At 41.2% G+C, this 17766-nt stretch overlaps 1 protein-coding gene across 10 annotated transcripts in view; it reads right to left on the bottom strand.

The window, feature by feature from the left end:
* Positions 1-17766, bottom strand: part of IQSEC1 (IQ motif and Sec7 domain ArfGEF 1) — a 695881-nt gene that overhangs the window by 239626 nt on the left and 438489 nt on the right. For 9 of the 10 annotated variants that reach the window (XM_074958125.1, XM_074958122.1, XM_074958124.1 and 6 more), the window contains one exon: positions 17556-17600. In XM_074958125.1, the coding sequence (XP_074814226.1) occupies positions 17556-17600 (45 nt within the window). Of the gene's footprint in view, positions 1-7165; positions 7822-17555; positions 17601-17766 lie in introns of those variants that run through there. The other variant, XM_074958118.1, reaches the window with a different exon arrangement.

Below are 17766 nucleotides of genomic sequence, written 5' to 3'. Positions count from 1 at the left end.
AAACAGCAGGAATGAGGTGGAGAAGAAATATATGAATAAGAATTCAGAGTTCTGGTTATTTACCTCAAATTAGATTTATCATCAGTTTACTTTATTACAATAGGGAGGATGAATTGCACAATAATGAATCACTTTTATACTATGTCTTTCATCCAAGAGTCCCAAAGTCCTTCAAAATGTTAAACCGCATGACAGCCTATGTTTTCTCCCTTTACTAAGGATGGGGAAGCTGAGGCATGATGAGGTTAAAGGACTTCCCCAAGGCGACAAAATAACATAGCCAGGACGAGTACCAGGAAGTTCCGACTTCCCCCAGAAGTCTTTGTGCCACACAGGAAGTAGTAGAGTGCCATTGTGGATTCAGGGTGTTACAGCAACTCAGCTGTTATTCTGCAGTGTGGCTGCTCTCCTTGTGATAGGTTAACAGAAGGGAAGTAACTCAAGGGTAGATCACTCGAGTTAACTCTGTAGTGAAGGTAAAGTCCCAGTTTCCTGCTCTCACCAACGTACATATACCTACCATGTTCCCTCATGAGATATTCTCCAAAAGACACACAGACGTGACCAAGAGAACAACAAGAACAAACAGTTGTTATATATGATTCCTTCTACACTTATAAAATATCCAAGGTTATGTAGACAATTACTTATTTCAGCGTTCTCACTGTTACCTGCATATTACAGTCAATTTTATTATCACTCCAGGTTCCCCCCCCCTTTTTTTTTAAAAGCCCAAAGGACAGTTACATCATTTTCATACTCAAAGAATCTTAAGCATAAAGCCACAGAGTGGAAGGACAATACATGAAAACTGGTTAGTAGTGCAAGGATGCTAGTAAAACCTTAGATCATTTTAAAATAGTATTTTGCTATTTAAGACAATTATTTTTGGTGGGTTTCACCCTATCATTTTCTATATTGAAATGAGAAGAGTTCTGCAACATGTGCTGTACGCACTGTAATAACCCCATGAAGGGATGGTAGATTTTATAGGGCAGAAGAGAGATTCATACTCTCAGCTGTTCTCTACTTTACAGCAAATTTGCCAAACATTAACCTCCCTAGAGAGCTGCACTGCAGGCGTTATGACTCAGCCTTGTTCTGGATGAAGTCACTGTCAAACTGTTTGTTCCTAGTAACACATATAGTGAACTCTAGATACAAGTTCAAGACAAAATTTCAGTTATTTTTCCACCATCTTTGCCATTGGTTTGCTCAGGATAGACAGCAATCTTAAGGAGAGAAACTCCTTATTTAAGAGAACAGAAAGATAATAATCCAATTGACACCAATCTCTAAAAGCAAGGGAAAGAAATTCACTAGTCTTGTGGACTATGAAGTGTATGTGTGTGTGCGCGCATACATACACACACTAGGGTTGCCAGGTGTCCAGTTTTCAACCGGAACACCCAGTTGAAAAAGGACCCTGGTGGCTCCAGTCAGCACCGCTGACCAGGCTGTTAAAAGTCTGGTAGGCAGCGCAGCGGGTCTAAGGCAGGTTCCCTGCCTGCTGTGGCTTCGCACGGCTCCTGGAAGCAGCAGCATGTTTCCTGCTCCATCTCTTATGCATAGGAGCAGCCAGGGGGCTCCACACACTGCCCCCACCCCAAGCACCAGCTCTGCAGCTCCCATTGGCCAGGAACTGCAGCCAATGGGAGCTGTGGTGGTGGCGTCTGTGGATGGGGCAGTGTGCAGAGTTGCCTGGCCGCACCTCCATGTAGGAGCCGCAGGAGGGACATGCCGCTGCTTACGGGAGCTGCTTGAGGTAAGTGCCACCTGGAGCCTGCACCCTTGATCCCCCTCCTGCCCTCCAAACCCCTCGATCCCAGCCTGGAGCACCCTTCCGCACTCCAAACCCCTTATCCCCAGCCCCACCCGAGCCCACACCCCCAGCCGGAGCCCTCACCCCCCACCCTAAGCCCCTGCCCCAGCCCTGATCCCCCTCCCACCCTCTCAACCCCTCAGTCCCAGCCTGGAGCACCCTCCAACACCACAAAACCCTCATCCCCAGCCCCACTCCAGAGTCTGCACCCCCAGCCGGAGCCCTCACCCCCTCCCACTGCCTCAGCCTGAAGCCCTCTCCCGCACCCTGAATTCCTCATTTCTGGCCTCACTCTGAAGCCCACGGCCCCAGCAGGAGCCCTCACCCCCTCTCACACCCCAATCTCCTGAGCTAGCCCGGTGAAAATGAGTGAGGGGGGGGGGGAGAGCGAGCGACAGAGGGAGGGGGGAATGGAGTGAGCGGGGTCTCAGAGAAGGGGTGGGGCCTTGGAGGAGAGGTAGGGCAAAGTTGTTTGGTTTTGTGAGAGTAGAATCACACACACACACACAAGTGACCAGAGTGTTCTCTCTCTCTCCACGGCAATTGTGACTGTATTTTGTCTTCTTAGAGTAGTTTATGATTAGTGTTCCCTGGATGGACCTTTTGATATTGCAGATAACTACTCTAGATACCGTTTTCCCCTTTACCTTACCACTTTCTTTTATAATAAGAATAAATTCGAAAACTTCATTCCATTTGTAATTGTGTAATAGCAACTGCTTACTTTCTGTTAAAAATCAGTTAATACAACTTTCATAGTTCCTTATTGTTTGTGTAATAGCCAAGTTATCTTGCATATCTCTGGCAACTTAACATTGTCCTAGAAATATCAATAACAGTACCTAGGTACAGCCAATAAGTACCAGGGCTCCATAACAAACAATGAAGCATGTTTTTAAACAAAGAATAAAACTGCAGGACAACAACAATCTAGAGCATCTATGCCTTTCTTACAAACTGCGTCTAAACTAAGGCTAGTGATTTCTCTAATGGCCTCAACTGCTACAAGTACTGGACAACAGAGTTGGATAGGGTGAATGTTTTTATGGTTAGTTACATGCTGCCTGTAATTAAGGCCTGATTCAGGAGAGCATCTTTATTTAGGACAACCACTGAAACACCTTAATGGGATTTAAGCACATACTTACATGTGAACACTTCTTCAGGGCTGACCTGAACACAGATGAACTTAAGCACGTGCTTAAGTCTTTCCTGAATCATGGCCTGAAAGACTGTTGTTATAATTCCTAGTTGGAAACATAATTCTAGTTAATCCCTGATTTCTGAACCTGTGGAAGGCCTAAAAGATGTCTCTCTCACCTACCATACAATCCCATATTCATCCACTGGGATGTCTCAAAAGTGAAGCTTGTTAAAAAAGCTCTTGGCTGTTCTGTAACAGGGATTTATGCTTGTTTAAGAAGAAGTAGGCTCAGATATTGTCCATGCAATGGTATTTTTCAGTTCCTTGTTAAATAATTTCACTGTTTAAAAAAATAAACTACAGCGTCAAGCAACTGGACTGGAGTACAGTACATTAAAAGAAGTGTGGCTAGTTGATTTTTTATATCTAATTGTCTGGTACTGAGGAGAACTGAGCCTGAATAAAGGTTACAGACCCCACTTTTCTCATAGCCAGTGACAGATTTTCTCACCTATGCTTTATCTTTAATACAGTGCTAATGGTAACATTTCTCACTTGGGCTATTACACGCCACCTGGTAGATGCACATTATGATGCATCAGAAGAGTGGCTGAACTAAAAGGAATCTTCACTTTCACACTCTACACCTGAAGTAAAGTCACGTGGGTCTGCAATTCATCATCGTAATCATCTGATTAAACATGACACATTCATCCTCAAATACCCATAAAAAAATCAGGAGTGATTTGTTCATTTTGGGCTATAATCCATCATGGAAGGATATTTACTATGCCTGTGCCCTTTAAATTCAAAGAGTGTTGAAATCTCGCCAATACAACTAAGGGCTATGGCATTGATCATAAATTAGCCAGTATTTTGTCATCAAGAAAAGAGACAGGAAATTTGAGATTTACAGAAACGATCATCAGTTAATGGATTAAGTATTTTTCATAAACTTGCTGTGTACAGCAAGCCACTTACTGTGACTCAGACAAAAGCAGTTTATTAGTGCAGGAACACAAAATTACTTGAGGCATCCCTGTCATTACTCAACAGGGAGTCATTTTAACTGTTTTTTTTAAATGGAAGACTAAATGTTTTATGCCATGAAAGACACTATGGGTGAAATCCTGGCCTCATTGATGTCAATGGCAAAACTCCTTTGATGTCAACAAAGCCAGGATTTTAGCCAATACTGTATCTTTGGGCAGATGTAAACTAAAAGGGCATCTCTCCACCCACAATGTGATTGATTTAACATACTGTGCCAAATAAAAAGGATACAAAGAAACTAAGGTCCCAAGTATGCCAGATGAGTGAAATACACCCATCAAAGGGTCAACACGAAGCTTATGCGTTAACTAAGGCCCACATAAACCCACAAATAGGGCTTAAGTGGTGCACCGACCCTGTGCTGCGACTCTGCACACAGACAGATTTCACTCTGGGGGAATTGTACCAACAGCTCCATGAGCACAAACGCTCACAGAAGTGAATCTCAAGTTTGCAGTTGAAATACTGGCCAGGGCATTTTCACGAGCACTCATACCAGAAACTTGATTATTTTAATCTCTGTGCTGTGCACAGACATACACCCAACACCATAGTAGCCTTACAGTATTACATGTGACCCCCCCCATCTTGTAACTGACCCTTCATGGAGTCCCTTTGAGGTCAATGAGATTCCACATAGGTGGAAGAGTTAGTGCTAGCGAATCCTGTTGCAATACCAGGCCAAATAAGAATACTCGTCCAGTCAGGAAACAGAGACAATACAGTTATGACGTTACTGACCAATAGCAACTAAGTAACACAGCTGGTTACTGAACGTGGAAGAGTAGGCCAGAGTGCTGTTAATGTTGCTTAATCATTTTGAATAATGCATAAATGTGAGCATAAAAATCACACTCTGCTGAGACACTCCACAGACAGAAAAAGACGACCTTAGTTATACTACTTGCTGCAAACTGCTTGCTCAGCTATACTTAAGAAAGCGAGATATGGGTGCTGAGCAGCATGGCTAAGGGACAAGAGGGACAACATGCTCTGCAGTACTCTCAAGTGTTGCTGTGAAAAACATCTGCTGCCAATGGCACTACGGTTGCATGGTGGACCAGGCTGAGGATTTGAACCCGCTTCCCCAAGATGCCTCACTGTGTTCTCCTAGGACCACAGATTGTCACTGGGCATGTTAGCCAGGCCCCACACCTAGAGCTCAAGGGAGCACCACCTGTAAGGTCTGTATCCTGTCAAGTCCCTGCCAAGGTTCCTTGAAGTACCCTCTCGCTCCCTCTCCCTTCCCCACAGCCATCAGCACAACATAGACCAGGTGAGAAATAATGCTCCTGCCAAAAGCTCATGTGCTGAGCACTATGTAAGGCAAGTGTTAATCAAGTTTCCATTTTGGGTTACTTAATTTAAATTACAGATATATTCCTTTTTTATAGCCAGCATTTGGCTCTATTCCAAGAACATTTTAAGCTAATTTAAAATCACTAATGAAGAATAATTTAAAGTGAAAGTGAGACATATATTTTTAATCAGTACTTCGCATTTTGTCACTCTGTTTTAGTGAGAAATTAAGGTTTTGTTTTTGGCTTTGTTTTTAACCTCTTTTATTTCTACAAAGTATGAGGAAGTTGTCAGTTTTCCTTGATTTTTTGCCATCGCTCTCCCGTTGGATCTCTCTGGCCATATCTGCCTGGGTGGACCCCTGTGTCCACTTCTGTAGATGCACTTATAGAATCAGGGCCTGAGTTCACACTGGTTTTGGTGACAAACAAATTAATAGTCTTGATGGAAATGAACATAGTAGCCCCATGGCTACTGTTCAGGCCATCTACCGAGAGAAATAAGGCAGCTATAGGGTAGGCAGTTTGTAACACACCTGAGAATTAGCCAGGCACACAAAACATAAAGCTATAGTTGAGCTGTATTTGACTATCCACCTCAAAAGAATCTGGCAGTATCTCTATCACATTATGTAGTTTATTAGCATAAAAGGAAGACATCACAATAGGCTGGGGGAAAAGTATTAGGTCAAGTTGTCCCATGCAGGAGAATATAACACATCCTATTTCATTTGTAGGGACATTAAATCTCCTGAAGCATATGACTAACTTTGGAATCTTTCTACTTAAAACAAAGCTCAGGAAAAAACAAACAACAAAAACAGGAGTATAAACAGATCTCCTTCGGGCAAACAGTCACAGCTGAGGATCCTATCGGACAGAATACTGAATTGTGGGATTGGGGGGAGACCTAATTCCTTGAAAATGATCAGAATAGTTCCCTTCTTCACTGCATGATAAATTCAGCTGCAATTAGCATTTAGTACAAAGCACTTTCTGTGGGCTGATAATAGAAGCTGGCAATACAAAGTGTACAGAAGAAAGACGAATGCTATTTTAAAGAATCACACCAAATTTGTTAACCATCAAATGAACACCATTTTGGGTTTATTGTGGATCTCCAAAAAGAAAGTTCAGCTGCATAGAGTTTTCCCCATCTAATAACATATCCCAAAGAGTGAGAAATCCGAAGTTTAGATAAAAAACCGCATCAGGGTAAGTTCAGTGTACGCCTTAAATGGAATTGCTTATTTTGCTCTTCCATGAATAGGCAAGCTCAACGCATCTGACACCCTTCCCTATTCTTTATGATCACTATTCACTATCAATCATTTAAGCTTTCTGTCAGACCTGCCTGGGAGAAGTGCCATTGCTTTGAATGACTGTGATGTGCATTGATTCTGTTATCAGAAAAGAAACATGAAACGTAGTATTATCAAATATTCCTGCAAGGAAAAGTCTTATCATCATTACATAAAATTCCATTACATCCCAATCTCCTCATGCTATTTAGGGTTCCTAAACTAAACAGCAGCAGCTACTATACCTGAGAATAAAATAATCAGATTAACTCAAAAGTAATGCGTGAATTTGAGTGCTATCTGATTTACAGCAAATGTTAACAACAAACAATATCACCTTCTGCATTTGCAGGCACAAAAGGGGTGTCAGCTAATGCAATAATAAGCAGCTTTACAGTATTTGCCACAAGTTCCCATTAATTTCTGCACCACTCCCTTTTTCTCCTGCCTTTCAAGAGTTGAATAGAAGAGGCAAGTAAATGCACTGGTGGCACGATGTGCAGCCATCCAGTTCTGAAAAAGCATTTCAAAGTTAATGTTTTCTTACCTTTTATAGAAACCATGAAGAGGCTGGAGACATAAAAACTGCCAGTAATCCAAGCAGAAGGCCTTCAACTTCAGCATTTTCAAATAGTTCTACTGCAGCAACTGGAGCCTGCAGCTCGCTGGCTATTTTTTTAAACACACAGTACTTTTTAAATTTTGATTTGACTGACTCAAATCCAATTTCCCCCTGCCTTATTGCTGCAGCATAAGTGTTTCTAATTGCTACCAGTGTATGAAGCGACCCATCCACATGGCACAGCACCTGCACTGTTACACTACTTTAATACAAAGAGACAGTAGCACAAAGGCTAGAAATTCATTTACTGCGCTCTTTGAGCCTGGTTTCAGTCTATCTTTCCAAATGTCTCCAAACACAATCAATGTAGCTGTTATTACACAGAAATCCAACTTCTCCTTTTTGCTATTTTAGGCCATTCTGAAAGCTCTTTGGACAAACAATTAGTATATATTCCAGTTAGGATTCTTGATGGCCCCCCTGGAAAGCATCCTTGAAGCTCACAGCCCTTAGGAAAATGCAAGCAATTATCCCAATCAGTCTGAGAACAACTGCCCTATAATCACAGTAGTGTTAACATCCCATCCTATGGAAACTCCTCAGTTTTCTAGCAGCATACAACTGTTTTAGTCAGCTCCTCTGGTGTGAATCACATCTGTTCCATTGTCTGCCAGCACCTATGAAAAATGTGGGTTTCCTTATGACAGGGGAAAAAATGACAAGCAAAAGTGTGGACCCTCCCCACTCACAAAATAAATTATGCTTATCTTATTCCCAATACACTTAGCCAGTTAGGTCTGTGTGAAGAAAAACTAATCATCTGAACCACATGGTGCACAGTGGGGCAAGCTCCCAGCTATAAAAGCCAGCAAGATAAAGCCTCGCTGAGATAGGCTGATTCCAGTTGCTAGGGCAACAGAAACACATTGATAAAATCTAAAATGGAACCTTGATGACAGCTTTTCATTGGCTTGCAGGGAAATGTCTCTGTAACAAGCAATGCTCAGGCACTCATAGCAACCTCATCAGCTGAGAGTGAATTTGGGGCTGGACTAATGAGCTGAAATGCAAAATAACAGCTAGTTGTCATTTAGTTACAGTGGAAATCCAAAGCCATTTTTATTCTGAAGGGAGCACAGAAGCAATTAACAGTGAGCTGCTTTAAGAAAATAAATGTCAAAATTAGTAGCATTTTCTATTAAAATCCCTTGGCTAGAACAGGCATGACAAAAGCAGCTTTCCTTTTCTGCCTTTTTAGAACATCAAACCATTTGGACTCTTATCTTTTAAGAGACACTATGAGGCCCAATTCTGCCACCGTTTTTCACTTTGAGTAATAGCTTACTCTGCAAGCAGTTCCACTGATTTCAATGGAAAAAGACATCATTCGGTGGAAGCAATGATGGCACAATTGTGCCATATATTTTTTGGGGAAGGGAGAGCCAAGTACAATATCTGTAGCAAATGATAGACATTACCAGCAAAAACAAATGCCTTGTTGGAAAGCCAGAGTGTAATCTTGTTTTTTGCATTAAAACTGCTGTGACTTTTACTCTTTTACTAGCTGTGATTTTGGCAGTGGAAATAGGTATATGCAGACTTCTCATTTTGTAGAGTTGTTTGAAAATACATCAATAAGGAGAATCTAGGATACATTTTTCAAAAGTACCTAAGTGACTTAGGAGTCTACATCACACTGAAAGTCAAGAAGACTTAGGATCCTAAGTGCCTAAGTCACTTTTGAAAAATATGACCTGTAGCAGTTTAATTTGTCATTGTTGTAAAACGGTTTGATGCTCTAAAATGAAGGTTCTTCTGCTTGTGGCATATCTAATTCCACAAGTGCCTGGATAATAAACTATATTTAGGGATTCTGTGTTTTGGTTTCTGGTATTACTCAGTCACACTCTCTCTGTTTGCTTACGTTCGTGCCTTCCAGCTTCTAGAAAATTGCTTCATATAGATTTATTTGAAATGTGACTGCATGTATTTCAGTAAGCAATTGTTTCATTAACAATAAAATAAACACAAACATTAAAAATATGTCTTGATACAGGTATCTATAAAACAGTTTCATGCCGTTGTTTGCATCCTATGTTTCCACACAAATAAATGCACAACCCAGAAATTAGCTGCAGAAAGCATGAAGAAATATGTTGTAATAACTGGGACCTAGAAGACCTACTCCAGTTGTGAGCCTAACTGTGGGAAGATGGATGGAAGTTTATAAAATGGTTCAATTACCTGTAATAACAATGGGTGCTGGGAAAAGATTATGGAAGTCCAACTTAGACTGTTAGAGAAGTTTATATAAATTAATAAAAGTGAAAAAGAGAAAGACTGAATTAGTCTAAACAAAGGGCTTTACTGATATAACTCCAGGCCTGTGTTGAGACCATACCCGGCAAACAAAAAAAGTGTGGGTGGACATAAATGGACTAAACTTTGTACGTCAGAAGTTAGGCCTGATTGGCGAACAAGTAGTGGTAGGATGGACTAGTCCTTCCATCACCCCCTTTCTGGGACTCTTAAAAAGAGACTTTTGGGGGTGAGGACATGTGAACCAACTGGGGAATTCTTGGAGGAGCAGGAGGGCTGTTAGGACTCCATCCTGCTTTGCCCCACGGACTGTTCCCTCTCCCCTGGGGCTCCAAAGATTGCCACAATCAATCATCGGGAAGTCCAGACTTTGGCACACTAGTGGGAATAGCTGGTCATCACCACTGCATTAGCGGAGACTCCAGTCAGGGACACATGAGATCCTGCTTGTCTCCCCTTACCTTGTGTGTTCCTTTCTGTCCCACTATTTTTCTTCCTATCCCCCCTCATTCAGCTTGTCATAAAATCTGATCCTGTGGTCAACTGTACCAATGGCTCCAGCACAGGGAGAGGAAACAGTACAACCAGCTCTAGCCAGTTCTGTCCAGAGTAAGAGACACCGGTAAAGGAGAGGGACCAGATGATATCTCAGACCCCTGACCAGGAGAAGAGCCAGAGTCCAGTGCACTGCTGTTGCAGCTGACCTGCCGACCCTCAGCCTCCATCTGACCTGGCCCTGGAATCCTGAGAACATCAGCAAAAGTCATATTTCCTCCACTTTTACTATCCTGTCTCTTTCTCCCCCTCACGTCTGTCTGTTGGTCTGTTAAAAACAGGAAAAGTTACCATCCTTCACATCTCAGAACTGAGCAACAACACAAACCCTTTCCTTCCCATCAAGAAGGGTTGCCCAAGTAAGCAGGGGAGACTAATGGATGTCCTTTCTTAAAAAGGGACTTTGATAGGTTTGGTTAAGATTGTTTTGCGTAATCATTCAATTTCGATTTTGAACTGCATTGTAACTCTTCTTCTTTTATGTAACTTAGTTAATAAATTTCTACACTCTGTGCATGGGTTGCTTAGTGGGTTTGCCAGGAAACTAACAAACCAAGGTCTCTATATACCAAACCCTAACCTTGTTTAAAACAGTTTAAGGCTGGACACACTTACAGAGTCATGTTAACACCTTTGACTCTTTGGGTCTTTTATTCCATCTAAATTAATAGAGCAAACCACAAACCTGTGTGTAACTTGCAGGAGCCAGTATGAATAGGATGCATGTCTCTTTTAAAGGAACCTTATCATTTTCTCCCCCCGCAGTGTTTATCTCTTATTAGTTGTTTCCCACTGACAGCGAGGTTGGTACTGTAGAAATGATCTCAGAGAAAGTACAGCTGGAGTTGTTTTACTGGTTACCTTTGAAAAGCAGACCCCTATAACTATCCTACATAATATGAAAGCCAAATCTTGTGGTCCTTACTCAAACGATGCTCCCACTGACTTTATTAATCTGGCTATTTTCAAGCAAGGAAATTACGCAGACATGTTAGAGGAAAATTAAACTTATATTATTTTTTTCCATTCCAGCTTTTGAATTTGAATTAACAAGAACAGCTCCCACATTACATGATAGTTTTACATGAGTACAGGCTGAATTTCAGCACCACAGGGTTTGATACCTAATGGTAATAACCAAACTCTCCCCTCTGTTTCACTGGTGCTACTTCACTGACTACAGCTGAGTTAGATCACTGCAAGGAGTGGGGGTGTTAAGGAGAGGGGAATTTGGCCTTCTGTTGCTAACAGAAACAGAAACTAGAAGAAATTATAAATTTTGTCCAGCTAAAGATAAAATAAATGAAGCAGGGAAAACTATTAAAATTTACTTTTAGTTTTTCCAAAAACTGTAATATTTAGTCTTTTGCTTGAAAAGCTCACAAAACCCACCAAACTCACCCCACAATTTAAACAAAAATTATTCACCAGGATCACAAGAAAAGAGGGTAATATCTGCCAGACTATTGAGCCAGTAGGACACCATCAAAACATTTGCTCCTGAAATGACACAGCTTTCAGAAAACACTTCTTTTTCCTGCTCACACTGTATGGCAATTTCTTTCTCTGCTAGTGATAACCTTTCCAGAAGAAATTACTGTGTTTCTCCCCTTAATTACATATTTTTAAATCCCCAACTTTCAGTGAGTAAAAGCTACTTGTCTATGAATTTTCTGTCAGAAACTAATACTGATTATCCTGTACTGCATGCACGGAAAATGCTAATTAGGACTTTTGTAAAGGAAAACCACTATGTTCTCCACACGCTCTTCATCTTTTCCCCTGGAAAACAAGTAATGAAAAACATTAAGCTTCCTCTCACGCTCAGCCTAGATATAAAACTGGTTCTTTGAAAGAGGCATTTTACTGCTACTTTCTTTGTCTTAGAATTCATAGGCCTAATGAAAATTCGTGTAGCAATTTTTGGATGTGGTGCAGCTTCAGCATTGTAACCCTAAGAGAGCACTGTGCAGCATCTCCATATTCATTTATACTTTCAGTGTGTGGAGGCAGGTCTGGCAGCAGTGTGCTGAGTGCTTTAACCGGCCCTTCTAAAGTGGCCATTAAAAAGACTGGCAAAGTTGAAAACATACAATACAAAATCCTCCTTTAGCGATGGTTGTCTTGACAATCTATGGAGTAGTGAGGCTGCACTCAAACATACTACTAGTGAGAGAGATTGCGCTATAAAATAAATACAGCATGAACTTAGAGCTAGCTACACTTGCTTGCATGACAATAGGACAGCCTTGAAAATTGTCATGAAAATTAAGCAATCATTGAACCCCACTTTACATGAAAAATGTATGTTACAAATTCGACTGTTTGTTTATTTAGGCATCTGAGCATCTTAAAGCTTAATGATACTTTACTGGCCCAGTAGAATTACCCACTCACCTAGGCAAGTGGGCAAATTCAATTTTGCAAGCCTGCAATAGGAGATCTCTAATTTGCTTAAACCTTGCAGAATTCCAAGAAGCAATATCTACCCTGAACCGCCATTAGCTGTGATTAGCCATTAGAATGCCATTAGCCCTGGTTTAATGTTATGGGGCCAAAGTGTGGCTTGGGAGTAAGAAGGGGCCGTTATAGCATTCACTTTGTTTCACAGCCTGCGTGCATCAGCCTTGGATGAGATTGTGGAAGGGGAAACATGGACGACATTCTATGTGGCAGTCTGGGTGTATGCTTTTAGGCTGCTGGCTGTGCAAGGTCCTACGTGGCTACAAAGGTCCTGTGATGACGTCTTACAGGCCTAAAGCCACCACAGCTCGAGCCTCAGAGTACACACAGAATTTACATCTATTGTGTAAAGGAAATGAGTCAGTCTCAGTGTTAGAATTCATGTAGTCTCCTCACATAGGCTGTAGGAAGAATTTCCTAGGCTCCTTGAACAAAGTGTGTAAGGATGGATGTTTTTGTGGTTAAGGCACTGGAGGGGGATTCTAGAGGACAGGTTTCTATTCCTGGTTCTGCCAGACTTCTAGTGTGACTGGTGGAAAGTCACTGAAATCTCTCAGAGCCTCACTTCCCCACTGGCATAATGGAATGTAAAACATAAAGAATATTTCCCTATCTCATGGGATGTTCAGAGGATAATGTCATTGACGTTTGTGAGGTGCCCAAACACTGCAGTGATGTGCACCATAGACAAACGTATAGGTTAATGAAGAAACCTCAAGTTTTCCTTTGTGTTCAGCATTTCAACAGTACATTGACTCTTGGAATGCTCTAATACCCCAAAACAGATTTCTTTTGTTTTAAACAATTCTGACGTAGGGTTACGTGATCCCACAGACACATAATTTAGGTTGACATTATCCTTCATCTTCATTTATTAGGGCTCTGAGGCATCAAATCATTCTGAGCTGAAATAGCAGGAAATTCATTGTGATGGTTTTTGCTCCTGAATATCTTCTCTGTACCCCTATTCTTTAAACTACAAACCACTGCAGATTGCTTATGATAAAAGGAAACCCTGAGGTCAGTCACAAAATCAAGGCTTGAATGCTTTAATTTTGGAAAGTTTGGCATTATTTCTGGACTAGACTAGAATTCATGGTCTGAACTAATCAATAAGTTCAGGGTCTAATGCTAAGACTCAGTTATTAGGAAACCATACCACATCAGATACTGGGTGGAAGACGGCAGGGCCCACTTCAAAATGTCTGGGTGCATAGGTCAGTTGTTCTGATGCAATATATAGCAGAGGACAACTTATGCAAAATATAATACTTACTGCGAGACAGCATAACAACTTGCATGAAGGCCCCTTCATAATGAACGTGAGCAGAATTATAATGGTAGTAGTGATATTTTAATTATTATGGACCCAAATCTAATCTCAGGTACTGTCATGTAAATCTAGACTAATGTAGTCAAAGGAGTTAATCCAATGTAGTCACAGGACGCCCTTTGATATGGAATTTGTATAAGACTAAAACAAAAAATCTAATCAAATAAAGAGTCTGGATCTATGATATTCTGGTGCAACTGAGCTCAGCCCCTGCCCCCTGGTGTTCTGTACCAGATACATACAAAATGGAAATGGTACTAGATGTTCTCACAAATGCATGATGCCTGGCATGCAGAGCTAGTCACATCTTCTTGGAAGGCAGATCTGTTTTGTTAGTGGTGGGACAAAAGACACCAGGAAGGTATAGCACATGGACATGCAGACAGCACAGCATCCCTGGAAGAATATTGTGTGTCTGTTGGGAAATTCAGTGAGTTAAAAGAAATCATGTACCCAGTGGTGCAAGTAGATTTTAACTCTTACCAGTATGGTACCAACCCCCCGCCCCTCCTCACAAAATATGTTCCGTGACTAGAGCCCTGCACGGATACAAATTTATACCCGTGAATGCGGATATTCCAGATAGAAATCGGTATCCACTGAACTGCAGGGCTCTCCCGGGAACTGCAGTGGTGAAAGGAGCAGCATGTGGGGCCGCCACTCGCAGGAGCCAGTGCCCCACGCTGGCAGCTCCTCTGTCGTGGCTGTATCACGCCTAGCCTGCCCCCAGCCCTTCAACACAGCTACATCTCCTGTCTGGGGTCTGTACAGCCCCACTGGAGGACAGGGTTGGGGGCGGGGCTGGGGGCAGTACAGCTGTGCCAGAGAAGCTGCCAGCATGGGGCGCTGGCTTCTGGGAGCGGCAGCCCCATGTTCTGCTCCTTTCATCGCTGCGGTTCCCAGGAGAGCCCTGCGGTTCAGCGGATATCAATTTCTATCCGCAGATACTTGCAGGTATAAATTTGTATCCACGCAGGTTTCTACAATTAATTCTTGAAAATGTGTCTGGTACGGTGTACCGGCAATAAATGTCTTAATGGTACAGCGTACCTGACCGTACCGGCTCACTTGCACCACTGCATGTACCTTATTTTATGGTCTACCAGTGGTAGATTTGTTTGAGCAAACTGATGAGATGTTGTCCACACCATGTTCAATAACAGAAATCTTTCTTTTGCTTCATCCCATTTTGTGACCAAAGAGCTTTAAGAATCATCCTCATGGATTATTGTATTAGTACTCCTAAATCAGGCCCTGACCTTATTAATATACACTAGATTTTGCAAGTTATTTCTCCAGTATCATTTAGCCCTTATATAAAATAGCTACCTTAGAGAAACTCCTATTAGATGTGAAACTAACACATCTTTTCCTGATTGCTTTGTTCACTTGGAGCTCTGGAACTGCATTTACTAGTAGTTCAAAAGCAGCAATTAAAAAACAACACATTGTCATCTTGAAAAAATTATGTACCCTTGCCTTAGCTTTGAAAAAAAAAACCATACAAGAAAACAGTGCACTATCTCCATTTGTTTCCCCTCACTTACACCGTGAAATGGAGGGGTACATTTACTGGAAAGATGTGGCTATATCCATCATTCACCATGCCCTACGTGCTGCCAAATTTTGTTTTAGAGGCAGAGGAGAGGGGAGGATTGCAAAACCTTAGTGACCTTGGTTTGGTTTTGTGAGATCGAAACCTGGGCTTGGTCTTAATTTGTAAGGTTTTGTATAACTCTCCATCTGCGTACATGTTCTTTGCAAAGCATACCTGGAATCACTGACAGTTTTGAGACAATAAGACAAATATTCTCATGCAAATCTGTTTACAATAGTTCAGTAAGTGGCTTTATACAGAGTTTGGGTAAAGGGAGACGGGCAGAAAAGGGAAAAGCCCTAAGATCGCCAATCATAACTGTTGCCTTTTTATAGTACCTGGCGATAAAGATACTATAATAGTGCCAGTTGTTATAAGACTATTGACTGGAAATACAAGGACGTATATCAGGGAATGCACACCAGACAGCATCTCTCTGTTAGCAGGTTCAACAAAATAACACTGGGAATTGAAAGTGTAAGTCAAGAAAAACAATGCAAAAAGAATAATATGTTAGCAGTGCTTATTATTTGATTCACGTAATATGAACTTACTATCTTTCATACTCCCACTGGGTAAAGATAATGGACATACTGAATATTAATCATGAGGTCTAGTTTTAAAAAAGGATTTGGGGAAACAGTTTTATAAAACAATTATATAAAAATGTCAATTTATTTGTCTCCCCTGTGCATTTCTAAATGGACCCCAAACTAAAGGACAGATATTTTATTAAGAGTGTTATTGACACTGTTCATAAAGAATTCCTCATTCCTTTTTCAGCTGTTAGATTTTTTTCTCCCTTTCTTCCTTCATTTACTACTCCCTAAATCCTCCTTGTTGTCATCTGCCCAGGGGAAGTAATCCCAAAAGACACAAAGTATTGCATTAAACCTGCCCCTTGCACAAAGATTTACTTAATCCAGAACAATGCCTGCTGCAATGATTGTTTCTGGTAACTCGCTCCCAGTGAATGCCACATCACACAACAGCCACATGATGCCCTGAGATAAATGAGGTTGCAGAGCAATAGGGAAAAGGCAAAACCAGAAACTGTATCTGAGTGATGATACAGACTGGGAAACTGTGTGCAAGCCAATCCATGATTATTTGAATGGCACTGGAGTTAGGGCTGAGTATCACCCAGTGCTCTTATGCCAGTGATGAGGAGAGTGAGGGGACAGGGATGTTTTAGAAAGATTTTACTGTATTTTTTAGGAACCCTGACTCATTCGATCACTTTACTGACAATAATTCACATGCTTTGAAAACAACAGGAGATTAAATAGCCATGGGGCCCTTTAGTTTGAGTTATTTCAAACAGAATGGACAGCTTTCAATTACTTTCTGGTTCAAATCAGGTTAGGCACAGCAAAACACATGTCCTCTTGCAGATCAACCCAAAAGGCAGGCTTTCTTGAAAACAATCACCAGCTTTTTCTTTTAAGAGAAAGTGATTCTGCCCCAGATTAACCAAACGAAGCGTGCGTCTTTTTTTTGATGCATTCTTTAACGTGTAACTGTATGACCAGGGAGCAGCAGTGCCCCTTTAATATCTAACGTTAATGGTGCCAACATTGTTTCCAGATTAAATACAGTGATCAAAGTAAAATGGAAGGTACTGCAAAGATTTATATGAAAGCACCTTCTGATGTTTACACATGTGGTCTTCGTGGAATGCTGAGCAAGGGGGAAACCACAGGAATCCAGATGCAACCATCAGCACCACTCATTAAAAAGTGGTATATAACCAGCACAAAAGGCCAAACCTCCCTTCAACATAGGATGGGGTTTTACAGGAATTAGTGTGTTTTTTTCCATATGTGCACACACAGACACATGTGCATGCATGCACGGACACAAACAATGTGTGTAAGAATGCACAGTGTTTAATGTTGGAAGCTTTCAAGTACCTCATGTTTGTAGGGAGGGGGAAACTATGTTCTCTGATACTACATGTGAGGTTTGGTAAATAATCAAATCATTCCTTTCCCAGCTTTGTATTAGAAATTAAGATTGTATGCTGTGCGCTTAGTGTTTTGTAATAGAACAGATGCTGAGCTTGCTATTTGTGTTCTATATTTAATGTATATATTAATTAACAGTACCTTAGTGGATCAGTTGAGATGCTGCTTCTTGTTTCCAACGAGGTCCTGAGATAGTAGCAAAAGAATAAAGGTACAAAATATTAAAACAATGATTTGACAAAGTATTAAAAACATAAAAGTCATCAAAAGTTTAAAAGTATTAGTTTTTTCTTCCCAGGATTATTACTAGTTTGTAATTCACATTTTTATAATGTCAATAACCACGAGCTTT

The sequence above is a fragment of the Natator depressus genome, chromosome 7 (genome assembly GCF_965152275.1).
Source record: "Natator depressus isolate rNatDep1 chromosome 7, rNatDep2.hap1, whole genome shotgun sequence".
In the NCBI taxonomy this organism is placed as follows: Eukaryota; Metazoa; Chordata; order Testudines; family Cheloniidae; genus Natator; species Natator depressus.
Note: the sequence above shows the minus strand (reverse complement) of the source record. Positions and strands in the feature narration are given on the sequence as shown.